At 42.9% G+C, this 18,072-nt stretch overlaps 1 protein-coding gene across 1 annotated transcript in view; it reads right to left on the bottom strand.

Annotated features, from left to right (window-relative positions):
• Window positions 1–248: 248 nt before the first annotated feature.
• LOC129814298 (solute carrier family 25 member 36-A) overlaps window positions 249–18,072 on the bottom strand; it is a 29,611-nt gene continuing 11,787 nt past the window's right edge. Inside the window, exons 4-7 of the mRNA XM_055867336.1 lie at window positions 16,021–16,121; window positions 8,169–8,235; window positions 7,519–7,811; window positions 249–7,155 (exon numbers count right to left, since the gene is read on the bottom strand). Of these exons, the coding sequence (XP_055723311.1) occupies window positions 6,962–7,155; window positions 7,519–7,811; window positions 8,169–8,235; window positions 16,021–16,121 (655 nt within the window). The 3' untranslated portion in view covers window positions 249–6,961. The remainder of the gene's footprint in view (window positions 7,156–7,518; window positions 7,812–8,168; window positions 8,236–16,020; window positions 16,122–18,072) is intronic.

Raw genomic sequence — 18,072 nt, forward strand, 5'->3', positions numbered from 1 at the left:
AAGGGCAAAAAGGGGTGCAACTCAATATTAGGAAGTTGTTCCTAATGTTTTGTTCACTCCGTGTATAGTCGTCACATTGGCTTTGCCTTTGCTGACACCTTGTGGTGAAATGGAGTAGAACAGTGTAAAACAGGCTCAGAATAAAATGGCCTACAGCCTTCAAGAAAATCCAGTCCATTTTTCAGAACAAACATGGCCTTTCTTTCCTGTGCTTCTAGGCCATAAGAAAAAATTAAGCATGCAAGCAATGGGAGTTGCTATCTGGTTTTTATTTACTTTTGTACAAAAAGGAGGTATGATGATACATAGATGGCAAAGAATAGGCCACATTAATTTCACCAGCTTAAACCAAACAAATAGGAGGGGGGTACTGACTGATTTAAGAGGAAAAACAAGCAACAAAACAACATTCCAAAAAAAATCAGTTCACTGAAATGTTTACATATAGTAATCACATTTCTCCTTGAAGTATTGAGTAGTGTTCAAAAGAAGAAAAAAAATGTTTCAGGCAAAAACATGGACATGAATGAGTAAGCATATTTATCTAGCACAGATATAAATTGGGCAGCATGATGTCAACCTGGACCCCTATTGACTACGAAATAACATTGATAGAGAGCTGAGAAGTAGATTCTTGAGTTTCTAGTTCTCCAGTACCGTACCATTAAAAGAAAACGTACGCCTACTTTTCCAAACAACTGTGCAAACTGTACCTTGGCTGTATAAAATGTGTATACACTCCCTGGCAGACTCCAGTTTTGCCAATAGAGAAGCCATATGGGAACCACCATGATGGCATCCACAGTGTTTAATGGATTAGTCTTTAGTGACATGGTTGAGGTATTGCCAACCTACTAACCCAAGACTATGTGGGGACAAGTCATGAAACTGCAGACCTGCTGGTCTGTGTGTAGTGCTTTTTGTTTTCAATACAACAGAGCCGTCTTGAGTGGAGTGGAAGCGTAGTGGCATTGAGCCCCATCTCTTAGATAGCAGCACGGGGCAGTCACTAAAGTCTAACAAGATCACCTTATATGCAAGTCTACGCTCCACCACAAAATACATCACAGTTATGTACTGTATGCTAGTTATTCAAGTCACTGTATGACTGTCAGGGCAATGATAGTAACAAAAACAGCTAGGCTATAGTCTGTGGGAAAAGGACTCCAGTATATTCACAGTACAGTTGTTATATACAGTATGCCAGTGGATAGGAAAAGACTCTCGAAATTGGCCTGACAAAATGAGCAACTACCATAGACTGAGGCCTCGAGTCAAAACTTCAATGTACAGAAGGATATTTACAACCATCTAAACGATGCGCACCATAATCCAATGTAGCCTCTGCACTGTAGGACAGTCTTCAGGCATGAATCCAGAGCCTGAATCAGTCATGAATCCAGAGCCTGAATCAGTCATGAATCCAGAGCCTGAATCAGTCATGAATCCAGAGCCTGAATCAGTCATGAATCCAGAGCCTGAATCAGTTTAAAATAGTTCAGGGTGACTTGAACGCCAAAACATAATCTGGTCATAATATTGACACTGACATTAATATAATATTCATTTATATTAAGCTCCATCACACTGTTTTTGTCTACTGAATGCCAGATTGAGAATTTGGAACAAGGACCAGATAGGATGCAGTAGCCTACACAGATATACAGGATACGATCGCTAGAAGACTGCTCGAGAGCAAATTCAAATGTAAAAATCAGATTGAGGGGAATTTACACCAAAAAATATACAGTATATCACAAATGTGAGTACACCCCTCACATTTTTGTAAATATTTGAGTATATCTTTTCATGTGACAACACTGAAGAAATGACACTTTGCTACAATGTAAAGTAGTGCGTGTACAGCTTGTATAACAGTGTAAATTTGCTGTCCCCTCATATCTCACACAGCCATTAATGTCTAAACCGCTGGCAACAAAAGTGAGTACACCCCTAAGTGAAAATGTCCAAATTGGACCCAATTAGCCATTTTCCCTTCCCGGTGTCATGTGACTCGTTAGTGTTACAGGGTCTCAGGTGTGAATGGGGAGCAGGTGTGTTAAATGTGGTGTCATCGCTCTCACACTCCCTCATACTGGCTGGTCACTGGAAGTTCAACATGGCACCTCATGGCAAAGAACTCTCTGAGGATCTGAAAAAAAGAATTGTTGCTCTACATAAAGATGACCTGGGCTATAAGAAGATTGCCAAGACCCTGAAACTGAGCTGCAGCACAGTGGCAAAGACCATACAGCGGTTTAACTGGACAGGTTCCACTCAGAACAGGCCTCGCCATGGTCGACCAAAGAAGTTGAGTGCACGTGCTCAGCGTCATATCCAGAGGTTGTCTTTGGGAAATAGACGTATGAGTGCTGCCAGCATTGCTGCAGAGGTTGAAGGGGTGGGGGGGTCAGCCTGTCAGTGCTCAGACCATACGCCGTACACTGCATCAAATTGGTCTGCATGGCTGTCGTCCCAGAAAGAAGCCTCTTCTAAAGATGATGCACACGAAAGCCCGCAAACAGTCTGCTTGTCTTCAGCTAACTAAGGACATGCATTACTAGAACCATGTCCTGTGGTCTGATGAGACCAAGATAAACTTATTTGGTTCAGATGGTGTCAAGCGTGTGTGGTGGCAACCAGGTGAGGAGTACAAAGACAAGTGTGTCTTGCCTACAGTCAAGCATGGTGGTGGGAGTGTCATGGTCTGGGGCTGCATGAGTGCTGCCTGCACTGGGGAGCTACACTTCATTGAGGGAACCATGAATGCCAACATGTACTGTGACAAACTGAAGCAGAGCATGATCCCCTCCCTTCGGAGACTGGGCCGCAGGGCAGTATTCCAACATGATAACGACCCCAAACACACCTCCAAGACGACCACTGCCTTGCTAAAGAAGCTGAGGGTAAAGGTGATGGACTGGCCAAGCATGTCTCCAGACCTAAACCCTATTCAGCATCTGTGGGGCATCCTCAAACGGAAGGTGAAGGAGTGCAAGGTCTCTAACATCCACCAGCGCCGTGATGTCGTCATGGAGGAGTGGAAGAGGACTCCAGTGGCAACCTGTGAAGCTCTGGTGAACTCCATGCCCAAGAGGGTTAAGGCAGTGCTGGAAAATGATGGTGGCCACACAAAATATTGACACTTTGGGCACAATTTGGACATTTTCACTTAGGGGTGTACTCACGTTTGTTGCCAGCGGTTTAGACATTAATGGCTGTGTGTTGAGTTATTGAGGGGACAGCAAATTTACACTGTTATACAAGCTGTACACTCACTACTTTACATTGTAGCAAAGTGTAATTTCTTCAGTGTTGTCACAAAGATATACTCAAATATTTACAAAAATGTGAGAGGTGTACTCACTTTTGTGATATACTGTATATATATAAAATTCTGAAAAATAATACTTTTATGACATAAAATCAAAGACTATCTTTCAGCACCAAGGCTTGCATGATGTAAAATGAAATACACATTGTATAATATAAAACTTTAACAAAATAAAAATATAATGTCAACACACCGTGTTGCAACAGGTTCAAACATCTTACAATTGTACACAAATGCAGTCAAACAAATAATTTGCAACTATAAACTACAGTATAATAATACGTGGACCTAAGCAAAATACACACAATAGTTGATATGCATATGTATTATATACACATGAATATCCTTCACAAGATGAAGTATTCTGAACTGTACAGTATCTGCAATGGGAACTGCTGAGCAAAACACTGTTTTTGCATATACAGTAATACTATTCTGATAATACAAGATAAAAATGTCCACACAAGAAAATGTTAAGCACAAACCCCAAAAGGCCACAAAAAAAAGTGCATAAAACTTCAGTTGGAAGCCACTGGTAGGGAAGGGCTACAGTGTAGCAGCTGGTGTGGCTCACTGCTTTGCCTCGCTCCCAACCTCAGTGATCTACATGATTAACCTTTAGTGGAGGCCACTCACTACCTCTGGAGTAGATATCAGGGTAGTTCGCTTTCACCTCACACACACACAAACACACACACCCAAACACAGAGTCAAATGCACATCGACACACAGTCACCATCCAAATCTCACACAAAGGGTTGGGAGAGATGATGAAATGACATTGACAGTTCCTGACTTCCGACACTTAACAAATTATCTTCAAGTAGCGGCGTCACACCGGTAGACAGATCTCTAACCAGCTAGGTGTTGGTACCTGTTGGAAAGACTCGCACCCTATCTAGGTCGTAGAAATCTTGTGCACTCACAAGAGACAACTACACCCCTCCCAATGACTAGTATCAGAGAAACAATACCATTATACAAAACACTGAAATAATGGTCAGCTTTCCAAACAAATAAAACACTGGATAAGCGTCTGTGGCATGTGTTGTGATCAGCGGCGATCCCTAGTCTTGTGCACCATATGCCTTGCTTCAGACTATAAGGGGAAACTCTGGCCTTCAGGGGAATGCTTGTAGCCAAACTCATTGCAGTACATGAAATGTTCGCTTGCTATTCTCTTATATAGCTAGCTAGTGATCTTAAATGATCTGGGTGGAAAAAATGATTGTGGAAGTTCAAAATCTTTTTTTTTTTTTTTTTACAACCAAATCTCTCTCTGTATATATTTTGTTTTTACAATGGCATGTTATAGAAGGATACAGACAACCAGTGGGTCACTTCCTCATCCATATTGTACAGTACGGGGGCTCTGAAAAAAACATGAACAAAATGCTCCACAAACACTCAAATACGTCATTTTAGAAATGGCAATGCTCTCAGTATAGTGATGCAGGTCTTTAGATGTTGTACACATGAAATTGTCATTCCGAACATTATCTATAACGTTATATTCCATTTTATTGTGACTCAAGCAATACTTGTCCGTCCATTCTAGCAGCAGGCTACCAAAGAATGGAACAGCTGGATAGGGGAAGCAGCTCGAGTCGCGCAAAGTGGAATATAACGTTGCAGATAAAGTTTGGAATGAAAATGACGCATTTGGGTGTTTTTGGAGCATTTGTTCGTGTTTCTTCAGAACCGCCATTTTGCACAACGACGTTGAGGAAGTGACACTGGCTGGGGGTAAGTTTTTCAAAAACAAGTGAAGTCGCCAAAAAAGTGTCTGGATCCTTCTATAGCATGCCATTTAGAGATGGTTGTAAAAATGAAAAATTGTCCTTTAAAAACAACTTCCCTCGCCAATGTTTGTTTGACATTCCTTAAACACCAAGCTTGGGTTCAAGTTGCTGAAACAAAGCATGCACAGCTTGTTTTAAACATTAGCTTACATCAGGGATGGACAACTTTTTATGCTACACAAAAAAAATGGGATAGGCTGCAGTTGTCTGCATACCCACATCCATACCCCCCCTCCCCTCTTGACAGCGGAGAGACTAAGTTTTAGAGTAAATTTTTTTGCAACTTTATAAACTATTTCATGCCATTCTAATCATTTTGCCATGTGGCGGAGAGGAAAATTAGCTGTTTTACAGCTAATTTCCTGTAATTCTACACATTTTGCCATAGTGTGTAGAGAAATGTTATCTGAGTGAAACTTACACCATGATCGGACGTGCGAGTGCGCCATCGTGCGCTAATTGATTTTGTCCCCCCACACCAAACGCGATCACGACACGCAGGTTGAAATAACAAAACAAACTCAACCAATTATATTAATTTGGGGACAGGTCAAAAAGCATAAAAAAATGTATGGCAATTTAGCTGGCTAGCTTGTCCTATTCAGCTAGCTTGCTGTTGCTAGCTAATTTGTCCTGGGATATAAATGTTGAGTTGTTATTTTACCTGAAATGCACAATTAACCCACACATAAAACGGTCAACCGAATCGTTTCTAGTCATCTTTCTTCCTTCCAGGCTTTTTCCTTCTTTGGACTTTATATGGCAATTGGCATCTAACTTTCATAGTATTGCCACAACCGACCGACCTCAGTTCATCTTTCAATCACCCACGTGGGTATAACCAATGAGGAGATGGCACGTGGGTATCTGCTTCTATAAACTAATGAGGAGATGAGAGAGGCAGGACTTGCACCGCGTTGAGCGTCACAAATAGAACTGACTTCTATTTTAGCGATTGGCAACGCGCGAGCAGTGTGGGTGCAATGATTGAATAAGATGTAGGCGTAAATTTATTTTGCAACGCGAGCAGTGTGGTCAGCATGTAACAAAATCAATGCGGGCCCACCAGCCGCTCGACTAACTTACTAATCAAAAACATTTTCGCTGACATGGATAGGCTAATTGACTGTCAGTGACTGACATAAGAGAAACTGCTGATGCACAACCTAATTTTAAAATTGCACCTTGTGTATTCTGCTATTCTAACTAACAGTAAGTTGAGACACCGACTGAGTTCGGGGAAGTTGATCCAAGGGCCTTCAAAAAGCGGGCCGCCAGTTGCCCATACCTGGCTTATATGCTAAATCCTAGGGGAAAAGTGCTAATCTAATCAAATAGAACTACTGGTGGAACATTTTGCAATAAACATTTTCTATAATGTTCATAGTGTTGTTATGACGCCTGTTTTTTATCGATTGTTTTCTTCCATTCCCCTTTCAGATTGTCATCTCCGATACAGGCTAAAGCAGATTGGTTTCATTCTACAGAGAGACAGACTAAACACTTGAAGGCCACAAAATGATTTCCGTCTTTCTTTCAGAGACTGTTTGACAGGCTCTGTAAAGGACTGACCCAATGGTCTCTCTCCGTCCCTCTCTCTTCCTCCCACCCCATCCTTTCTCTATCATCCCAGACCATAGCGCCCCCTTGTGGGGTGGCCTGTAGGCTTAGGGGGGGTTGGGGTTGTTGGCGGGGAATTAGTGGGGGAGCTCTTCTTCTTTCTTCTTGGTTTTGGTCAGTATCGGTTTTCCTTTGGTCTCCATCTTAGATATCCCCAACCAAGTCAGTCACTTCCTACTTCCTCTCCAGACAGGAAGGGGAGGGGCTAGCGTTGGAGCAGGTAGACCACCATCTCGTAGGTGGACATCATTATAGCGGTGTTGGGGATCTGGCGGACCAGATGGGTGGTGAGACCGCGGTACAGGGCGCGGTAGCCCTCCTCCTTAGGTACTGTCAGCAATGTCTGGAAGAAGGAGCGGTACTTGCTGCCCTCCTCTCGTAGCCGGGTGCGGATCACCTCTACAAAGGAAGAGGCAAGAGGGGGGTAGAGAAGAGGGGACTAATTTAGAACATGGACACAACAGTATAGAAATTCCGGACGGATACGATAGCCAATATTTTCCCCGTGAGATGGGAGCAACAACCAAATTATGTATTAATAACCATGATTCGTTTGAACTTTTTTTTGTTATTATCTGATAACGATATGGATGATATATCGTGTTTCAATAATTCAGACCATTTTGTAGACTAGGCAATTTTGTCACTAATAAAACAGAATCAAAGATATGATCAGAATACATTCCGTCTTAATTTGTCTTTTCTTTTGATTTATTCTTTAAGGTTACATAATAAGTAGAAATGGAAGGTGTAGGTGCATACCGTGGGGGTAGGCAATGGAGGTGGCGCAGGTCTTGGACGTGGCGGCTGCCAGCATCATACCCACAAAATCTGAGGCGTCTTTCACCGACTCATCCTCGTCCTGATCCATGCTGGCCTGGGCCTTGGACTCCATCAGCTTGCGCTTGATGCTCTCGTAGATGACAAAGTGGATGACTGTCTCGGAGATGCCGGCGTACGAGGCAGACATACCGCGGTAGAAGCCACGCCATCCCTCCGTCTGGTAGACCCGCCGCATGCACTCGAAGGCATTCATGCGCCGCTCGCCACGGTTCCTGTGGTAAAAACATGTAGCGGGTGAGTAAATTAATAGTTGAACATGGCAAAAAAGGTATGCAAAAGGATATTTGATCATATAGTAAACAGGAAATATTTGGCAAGTAATAATTGAAAAGGGATTTGCAAAGTCCAATAAAGTATATGCAATACTACTCAGAATAACACCCTTTCCCCTAGTACCATGAGTCAATGCAATATGAAACTAGTCAAATAAGCATGACAACCCATAACATAGTTAGAGAACCAGTAAAATATGAAACAGCTGGGGAATAACATAAGCTAAGGGAAAAACTAACTTTTTAAAAATTAAATCGGCTGATGGCCTAGATTCAGACTCCCTGCTAAGTGCTTACCTGGCATCCAGTTGCAACCGGGTCTTTATCAGCCAGATGGGATTGGTTGCAGTGATAGCAGTGAACCCTGGGAAGAAGAGTTCAGAGGTTCAGACGAGGAGGGTGACACAGTGTGAAAGACAGCCTATCCAAGGACAAAGATATATACTGGCCTACGGGGGGGGGGGATATTTCACAAAGCACCACCAAGGAGTTGGCCAGCTAACAACATTTCCTGGATGATAAAGAAAGAAAAACTTGAATATCGGGAATGATATTACCGACTCAATACTCGCAGTAAGCCAACCAAATGACATTAAACTTAAGCTGGCTTTTGAACTAGAAAAAGTACGAGTTAAACCTGAGTCCTGGCCAATCTATCGATCCTGCGTTTGTGAAATACAACCCCGGTGAATTCTACACGAAGCTACTTTCCTTCTCAACTGGCCACAGTGTGTAAAAGCATTGTTGACATCTTTAAGCTGCGTTTATGAGCTGTTTATTTACGTATTGGCAATCTCGTGAAACCTTTCCTTATCGCCGGTATTCCGGAATCAGGCCAGAGAGTATATAAAAATGAACTTCATTACGTTTGATTAAGGCAGACTGTTTGTCCTCACAGGATTCCTCATCAAGATTGTATTACAGCATGGGCAAAAACTCAGCTTAAAGATGTAGCCTACTCAAAGTATCTAACATTCCTCATTATCATATCTAGAAGTTGTAACAAATATATCTAAGATTTGTCTGTAATTAAATCATAAATGTAGAAACAAGATGGGCCTGAATCTCATGTACAGAACAGGCAGTATAGAAATACAGTGCTATTCCATTGTACAGCCTCAATTCATATTATTATTCACTCTGGTTAAGAGGGCCTGATAAAGGACTACCATATAAATGAGTCAATGAATGTTGTACATTTAATGTGAACATTAGTAGATAGCTCCCAGATGGGGAGAGCTCAGCCCTACAGTAGGCCTATATATAAATAACTGTGCTGTGTCGTCATGGTGTGAGCCTCAGCTGAAGGCCTCATCGGTTGCCACGGACCATGAGGAAACAAAATGGAGTCTGGCTTTCTTGAATTATTCAAGAGGACCTAAGAGGAATAACTGAATATCTCTGAGTAGAGGAGGTCGAGTGGTATTCCCCAGGGGAACTAGGCGTGCGTGCGTGTATGTACACACAGTGCATTCGGGAAAGAATTTAGACCCCTCGACTTTTCCCACATTTTGTTACAGCCTTATGCTAAAATGGAATAAATTGTTTTTTCTCCACACACACAATAACAAAGCAAAAACAGGTTTAGACATTTTTGCTAATAAAATATCAAATTTTCATAAGTATTCAGACCCTTTACTCAGTACTTTGTTGAAGCACCTTTGGCAGCGATTACAGCCTCGAGTCTTCTTGGGTGTGACGCTACAAGCTTGGCACACCTGTATTTGGGGAGTTTATCCAATTGTTCTCTGCAGATCCTCTCAAGCTCTGTTAGGTTGGATGGGAAGCGTCACCATACATCTATTTTCAGGTCTCTGCAGACATGTTCAAATCGGGTTCAAGTCCAGGCTCTGGCTGGGCCACTCAGCGACATTCAGAAACTTGTCCCGAAGCCTCTCTTGCATTGTCTTGGCTGTGTGCTTAGGGTTGTTGTCCTATTGGAAGGTGAACCTTCGCCCCAGTCTGAGGTCCTGAGCAGGTTTTCGTCAAGGATCTCTCTCTGTACTTTGCTCCGTTCATATTTCCCTCGATCTTGACTAGTCTCCCAGTCCCTGCCGCTGAAAAACATTCAATCCTGGTTTCATCAAACCAGAGAATCTTGCTTCTCATTGTCTGAGTCTTAGGTGCCTTTTGGCAAACTTCAAGCGGGCTGTCATGTGTCTTTTACTGAGGAGTGGCTTCCGTCTGGCCAGTCTATCATAAAGGCCTGATTGGTGGAGTGCTGCATAGATGGTTGCCCTTCTGGAAGGTTCTCCCATCTCCACAAAGGAACTCTGGAGCTCTGTCAGAGTGACCATTGGGTTCTTGGTCACCTCCCGGGGACCCTTCTTCCCGGAATGCTCAGTTTGGCCGGGCGGCCAGCTCTTGGAAGAGTCTTGGTGGTTTCAAACTTCTTCCATTTAAGAATAATGGAGGGCAATGTGTTCTTGGGGACCTTCAATGCTGCAGAAACTTATTGGTACCCTTCCCCAGATCTGTGACTTGACACAATCCTGTCTTGGAGCTCTACGGACAATTCCTTTGACCTCATGGCTTGGTTTTTGCTCTGACATGCACTGTCAACTGTGGGACCTTTATATTAGACAGGTGTGTGCCTTTCCAAATCATGTCCATTTTAATTTACCACAGATTGACTTAACATCAAGGATAATCAATGGAAACAGGATGCACCTGAGATCAATTGGAGTCTCATACAAAAGGGTCTGAATACTTATGTAAATAAGGTATTTGTTTATTGTTAATACATGTGCAAAAATATTTGTAAAAAAACTGCTTTCGCTTTGTCATTATGGGTTAGAATAAGGCTGTGCAACGTATCAAAATGTGGAAAAAGTCGAGGAGTCTGAATACTTTCCGAATGCACTGAGTACATACAGTACCAGTCAAAAGTTGACACACCTACTAATTCAAGGGTTTTTCTTTATTTTTACTATTTTCTACAATGTAGAATAAAAAAAGTGTATTCATAAACTATGAAATAACACATATGGAATCATGTAGCAACCAAACAAGTGTTAAATCAAAATATATTTTATATTTATGATTCTTCAAAGTAGCCATCCTTTGCTTTGTCCGCTTTGCACACGCTTGGCATTCTCTCAACTAGCTTTATGAGGTAGTCACCAGGAATGCATTTAAATGAACAGGTGTGCCTTGTTAAAAGTTAATTTGTGGAATTTCTTTCCTTCTTAATGCGTTAAAAGCCTAATTGGTTGTGTTGTGACAAGGTAGAGGTGGTATACAGAAGATAGCCCTATTTGGTAAAGACAAAGTCCATATTATGGCAAGAACAGCTCAAATAATACTTTAGGACATTAATGTCAGTCAATTCGGAAAATTTCAATAACTTTTAAAGTTTCTTCAAGTGCAGTCGTAAAAACCAATCAAGCGCCATGATGAAACTGGCTCTCATGAGGACGGCCACAGGAAAGGAAGAGCCAGAGCTATCTGCTGCAGAGGATACGTTCATTAGAGTTACCAGCCTCAGACATTGCAGCCCAAATAAATGCTTCAGAGTTCAAGTAACCAACACATCTCAACAACTGTTCAGAGAGATTGCGTGAAATTCATGGTCGAATTGCTGCAAGGAAACCACTACTAAAGGACACCGATAAGAAGAAGAGACTTGCTTGGGCCAAGAAACACGAGCAATGGACATTAGACTGGTGGAAATCTGTCCTTTGGTCTGAGGAGTCCAAATTTGAGATTTGAGATCAACCGCCATGTCTTTGTGAGACGCAGAGTAGGTGAACGGATGATCTCTACACGTGTGGTTTCCACCGTGAAGTCTGGAGGAAGAGGTGTGATGTAGTGGTGCTATGCTGGTGACACTGTTGGTGATTTTTTTTTATTCAAGGCACACTTAACCAGCATGGCTACCACAGCATTCTGCAGCGATATGCCATCCCTTCTGGTTTGCGCTTTGTGGGAGTATCATTTGTTTTTCAACAGGACAATGACCCAACACACCTCCAGGCTGTGCAAGGGCTATTTGACCAAGAAGGAGAGTGATGATGTGCTGCATCAGATGACCTGGCCTCCACAATCACACGACCTCAACCCAATTGAGATGGTTTGGGATGAGTTGGACCGCAGAGTGAAGGAAAAGCAGCCAACAAGTACTCAGCACATGTGGGAACTCCTTCAAGATTGTTGGAAAAGCATTCCAGGTAAAGCTGGTTGAGAGAATGCCAAGAGTGTGCAAAGCTCTCAAAGACAAAAGGGTGGCTACTTTGAATAATCTAAAATATATTTTGATTTGTTTAACACTTTACATGATTCCATATGTGTTATTTCATAGTTTTGATGTCTTCACTACTATTCTACAATGTAGAAAATAGTAAAAAAGAAAAGAAAAACCCTTGAATGTCTAGTTGTGTGCAAAATTTTGACTGGTACTGTATATAAGTGACACCAAAACATGTATTATTTTTATGTTATTAATAAGTTGCTTATACTAATTTGGGTCTGAATTAGTTTTCAATCCGAGAGACCAATGAATCCCCTGACAATGCATCAAGTCAGTATGTTACACTTTATGTCATACACTTTACAAGGTATACGACAAATGTGTACGGTGCCGGTAATGCTAGTGTGACAATAAGGTGTGCATATTTAAAGACGGACAGAAATCTGGCACATCACGTGTGCTTTGTGCCGTTGTGGTTGAGACACTTTAATCTCTAAACAACAGAAGTCAAACAAGACCATTGGAAAACGAATAGTAATATACATATGAGTCGCTACGTTGCGCCAACAGCTAAAATGGACGATAGCATCTTCTTTAAACAAGTTCTACAGTACAGTCTCAATCTAGAGCCTCTACTGTCTCAAGGGAAACAGTCCTAAGGCAACTGCGTGAAGAGGATGAAAAGTCTGCGGAAGAAGAGGAAGAAGAGATAGCGTCTATGGCATGTACTCACAGAGTAGGGGCAAAGCTACTCCGCCTCACAGCTGCAGCTAGAAGCCTGCAGATATGGGGAGGGGGCTGAGGTGGCTGGGGCTGTCCCCCCCTCACGCAGGGGTGAAAGCTACAGTAAAGCCCTAAAATAGACACAGGCTTTTCTGTACCACAGTCACACACAGGCAGCAGTCAACCAACCAACCCACCCACCCACAAAAGCATAGATGGGAGAGGAAATTTACCAATCCTACCTAATCCCACTTTTTTTTCAACAGGTAAAATAGGGGGGAAATGCATCACTCCCAACCCCCACTTGTTATATAAACAGGTAAGATCCCCCTAACCTCCCCACTCCCACATTTGTACCCGCCATTTTGTTAAACCAACAACTAAAGGTGAGAGGAGAAAGGGGTCACACCCCATCTCTTCCCCCGGCCCCGTGACCTTTCCCGACCCACACCTGCTTTAAATGCAAGAGGACGTCTCGTGTCGTTTCTCTCCCCTATGTTTTGTCAGGTATGTCTTTCTTGGTAAGGGAAAGAGAGAGAAAAATGCAAGTCTGTCGTAAACGGAACATCAGCCCTCTGGTAGAATTCAAATGATGTGCAGGACAAAACAAATAAACATGCGAGGTACACAATAAGAATCCAATATTTTCTTTCAATTCTTTTCTTAGCTGATGCTACAGGTGGCATTCCTTGTGTACCATCGTATCATTACCATAATCACTTTTATTGATTTTAAAACAGGAGCAATGGGGTCAAAAAATAAATAATTGGGGACAACGTCAACAGTCATAATAAAAAAAGGTCAAGTAGTGCAAGAGAGGGTTGAAATGCTAACCTTGTCAAGCTGGTTTATAAAGAATGGCATATATTATCATATTTATTAATATAGTCTATGAATGACTAACTTAGAAGGTCTGATTTGTTTATCTCTGTTTTGTGATATGCCAATTCAAGAATACCACCAATCGGGTCTGATAGTATGTTGGACGAAGGATTGTGTGGAGGCCTGATGTCGCAAACAGTCATTTTCCTTTCTTTTTTTTTACTGGAGTGTCAGTCAGCCTTTTCCTGCTGGGCCCCTTTGTTTCATATCTAAACAAATTCAATGGTGTGGCTTAGTTCCAGTGTTATTACTGCAGTCATCTGCTGTAATGCAGTGTGCTTTAAGCTGAATGGAGCCCTCTATTAAAATACATGATAGAGGATCTTTGACTCTCTAACTTTGTCACTCATCATTATTCACGATTCATTCAGGATTATCCGTAATCCTGGTAGCAATTCATTTCAATTCATTTCTATTGGTCACAAAATAATCTGAAACACAACCCGAAACAAACAAGCAAATGCTCCCAACAAATTGGAAGCAAGCTTGATGTAGTAATTGCGTGCTAGGAATATGGAGCCAAATAATAAACTTCTGACTATTTTATTTATAAGAATATTTATGAGTGTCAATTTTGACCCCTACCTTTTGAGTATTACTTGGTAAAAAATAAAAATTCTCAGCAATTGCATTTTTTTTAGCATACAATATAGCGCAGTATTTCAATTATTTATTTTACAGTCATAATTGCTCATCTATATCAAGGGTGTCAATCATTTCGGACGCCACCGTACATGCGTGTTACAAGGGTGCCATATTTAGGGCACTGAAGGCACAGTGGAGAGCTCCCGTTAGAGGGCGGACGTACATAGCTGAATCACACGTGAACTACATATATTTACTACGTCTGCTGTGTTCGCTGTTCAAGACTAACGATGTTGAATGGACAAGCCAAATAAGGACACTCAAACCTCTAATAGTGACAAGGTTAGCATTTCCCTTCATATGCCGATTTAAAGGAAAATCAAAGTGGGTGTGTTGTTAATTTATTTTTTACAGTGGGGGGGTGGGGGGGGTGTAACAGGCTGGTAAGAGGGGGAGGGGGCAGTGTATCAAGGCGGCGCAATCACATTGTTACAGGAGATACGAGAGCTGCAAACCAGCTGTCCGTGACCTATCATCAGCATCATCATTATTACTAGCATCAATAGCATCATCATCATCATTAGCATAATGGTCATACCAGTGAAAGGAAATGGGGTGCTACCTGAGGCGTCCGCCCAACAACGTCCGGCCGGCGTGTAGCCGCGAGGCGAGGAGACCTCCCGCAGTGAGGCCCCTGACATGTTAGCACCCTGGGGCCCTTTACTACTGTACACACACACACACACACACAGCACAGACAGCGCGTGAAGGGCCACACTCACTGTTTAGCAACCAACTGGTACGTCAACACGATTTAGGGTCCTCCGAAGAGCCTCAAAAGAGACGACAAATGAAGAAACGGGGAAAGGAGAAAAATAACTGGGGGAAGTGGGGGTGGGACAGAAAGCACAACCCAAACTTTGAGGATGTTTCTTTTATCAAATTGCTGGACCAGCCAGCTAGCTACTGGTAAGTATTATAGTGGTATGTAGTAAAATGTTGAGCCTCTGCCATGTTGGCTGTATATCATTGTAGGTTAAAGACAAAGCAGTTGTTGGTCAGTGGGTCTATTCGCTGAGTGGAAAAGCTATTGAGAGAGAGAGAGCAGTTAAATATATGAATAGAGGAAGTTAGTACAAAATGCAACAGTTAACTGTGTGCTTTGTCTTTTTCACACTTTTTTTTGGTATTTTCTAAGTGCTTTGACAAAACGTTTCTGTTCACATCTAACTTAAGAACTGCAATATTGAAGGGCAGAATAAGCCGTAACCTCTTCACTGTCACTATAAATATAAAATGGGGTTTATTGTAGTTGTCAAAGGGACCGTTTGATCCTGAAAGTCTTCAATTGTGCTTTCGGACAAACCATCTGTGGTTGATATTCAAAACAAGAAAATGTCCACATCAAGGTATACCATATAGTGGCAATGTCTAGCACATAGCTGTAGCTGGCTATAAGCTAGAGAAATGTTTCTAAAACATTTAATTATCTTCAAATGAAAACAGCAACTCCATACACCCCATAACACAATGTAATCTATTTCATTAAATTAAAATATGTTACTTTAAAACATAAAATAAATATTAAAAAAAGAAACAATATCCCCTTGGTGTTTCTATGTAATCCGTCAAAATGAAATAAGTAGCTGGAAATCAATTGTCTAAACAAGTGAGCTTTGAAAGCAGCAACAACCAGTAGAAACTGCACTGACCAGATGTTATAGACAGCCGAGGGGGAGGGGGGAGGGGGGGTTGTGGAACGACTGTTACCTGCTAGGCCTGCAGACACCATGTGGACTTGCGTGGAGTCAGGCTCAAACACACCGTTCAGCTTCTCCTTGGCAGTGGAGTAGGCTGCAAAGTAGATGGCTCTGTGGAAACAGGAGGGAATTGACGGGAGCTAAGAATACCGTGAATCAATCGGTAACAACACCGGAATTCTGGGCCGTTTCCAATAAATATTTTCTTGGGTCACGATAGTCGATACCAACACAGTAAACAAAAAACATGTTTCCTTCTTGTGAGATTTAGGGCAAAATAGCACAGTATAAATGACAGGCAGCGTCCCGTCTGTCCAAATTGACACGGGGTAAATGGCCTGGGACTGATGACATGAGCGATTTTCACTGAAACCAGTTGCCTTCATTTGGGTAGTTGTGTCTGTGTCCCCAACCCACATTAAGCCTCCATCTAGGCCTATATAATGGTCCATTAGGAGGGTTCCTGCGTAGCGCGTACATCTCAACTCACCCCACTCCCAGATCACATGCCCTGCTCTAGCTGCAGATTTATTGCGCTTGCAACTCCTACTCTCTCTACTTAACTCAAATCACAGGATTACTCAAGTAGACATTTCCACTGTGGGGGTTTACAACCAACGACCCACCTGCACTTGGCTCGCTCACGTCGCCCTCAGTGTGCGTTTGTCAGAGGGTAAGCATTACGCAACAGCCGACCTTAGTGATGGTGAAATGGACTGATTTAAAGCCTGTGATGCTGAGTGTGTGCTGTGCTCTGGATGAACAGCTGACGGCCCAGCCAACCATCCAGCCATGCTCTAATGGCCAACAAGATGCTCAGCTCGGCAGCCGTGCTGCCAAGGGGAGACAAATCAGCCATTACCTTTCCACAGCCAGAGCACACAGTAGCAGTGTTACTGTAGGCAACGCCTGGTTAGATGAGGTGTCCTGCTGTGTTACTGTAGGCAAAGCATGGTTAGATGAGGTGTTCTGCTGTGTTACTGTCGGCAAAGCCTGGTTAGATGTCCTGCTGTGTTACTGTAGGCAAAGCCTGGTTAGAGGAGGTGTCCTGCTGTGTTACTGTAGGCAAAGCCTGTTTAGATGAGGTGTTCTGCTGTGTTACTGTAGGCAACGCCTGGTTAGAGGAGGTGTCCTGCTGTGTTACTGTAGGCAACGCCTGGTTAGATGAGGAGGTGTCCTGCTGTGTTACTGTAGGCAAAGCCTGGTTAGATGAGGTGTCCTGCTGTGTTACTGTAGGCAAAGCCTGGTTAGATGAGGTGTCCTGCTGTGTTACTGTAGGCAAAGCCTGGTTAGATGAGGAGGTGTCCTGCTGTGTTACTGTAGGCAAAGCCTGGTTAGATGAGGAGGTGTCCTGCTGTGTTACTGTAGGCAAAGCCTGGTTAGATGAGGTGTCCTGCTGTGTTACTGTAGGCAACGCCTGGTTAGATGAGGTGTCCTGCTGTGTTACTGTAGGCAACGCCCGGTTAGATTAAAAGGTGTCCTGCTGTGTTACTGTCGGCAAAGCCTGGTTAGATGAGGTGTCCTGCTGTGTTACTGTAGGCAAAGCCCGGTTAGATTAAAAGGTGTCCTGCTGTGTTACTGTCGGCAAAGCCTGGTTAGATTAAAAGGTGTCCTGCTGTGTTACTGTCGGCAAAGCCTGGTTAGATGAGGTGTCCTGCTGTGTTACTGTAGGCAAAGCCTGGTTAAATGAGGTGTTCTGCTGTGTTACTGTTGGCAAAGCCTGGTTAGATGAGGTGTCCTGCTGTGTTACTGTTGGCAAAGCCTGGTTAGATGAGGTGTCCTGCTGTGTTACTGTAGGCAAAGCCTGGTTAGATGAGGTGTCCTGCTGTGTTACTGTAGGCAAAGCCTGGTTAGATGAGGTGTTCTGCTGTGTTACTGTTGGCAAAGCCTGGTTAGATGAGGTGTCCTGCTGTGTTACTGTAGGCAAAGCCTGGTTAGATGAGGTGTCCTGCTGTGTTACTGTAGGCAAAGCCTGGTTAGATGAGGTGTCCTGCTGTGTTACTGTTGGCAAAGCCTGGTTAGATGAGGTGTCCTGCTGTGTTACTGTAAGCAAAGCCTGGTT

This window comes from Salvelinus fontinalis, chromosome 17 (assembly GCF_029448725.1).
Source record: "Salvelinus fontinalis isolate EN_2023a chromosome 17, ASM2944872v1, whole genome shotgun sequence".
Lineage (NCBI taxonomy): Eukaryota > Metazoa > Chordata > Actinopteri > Salmoniformes > Salmonidae > Salvelinus > Salvelinus fontinalis.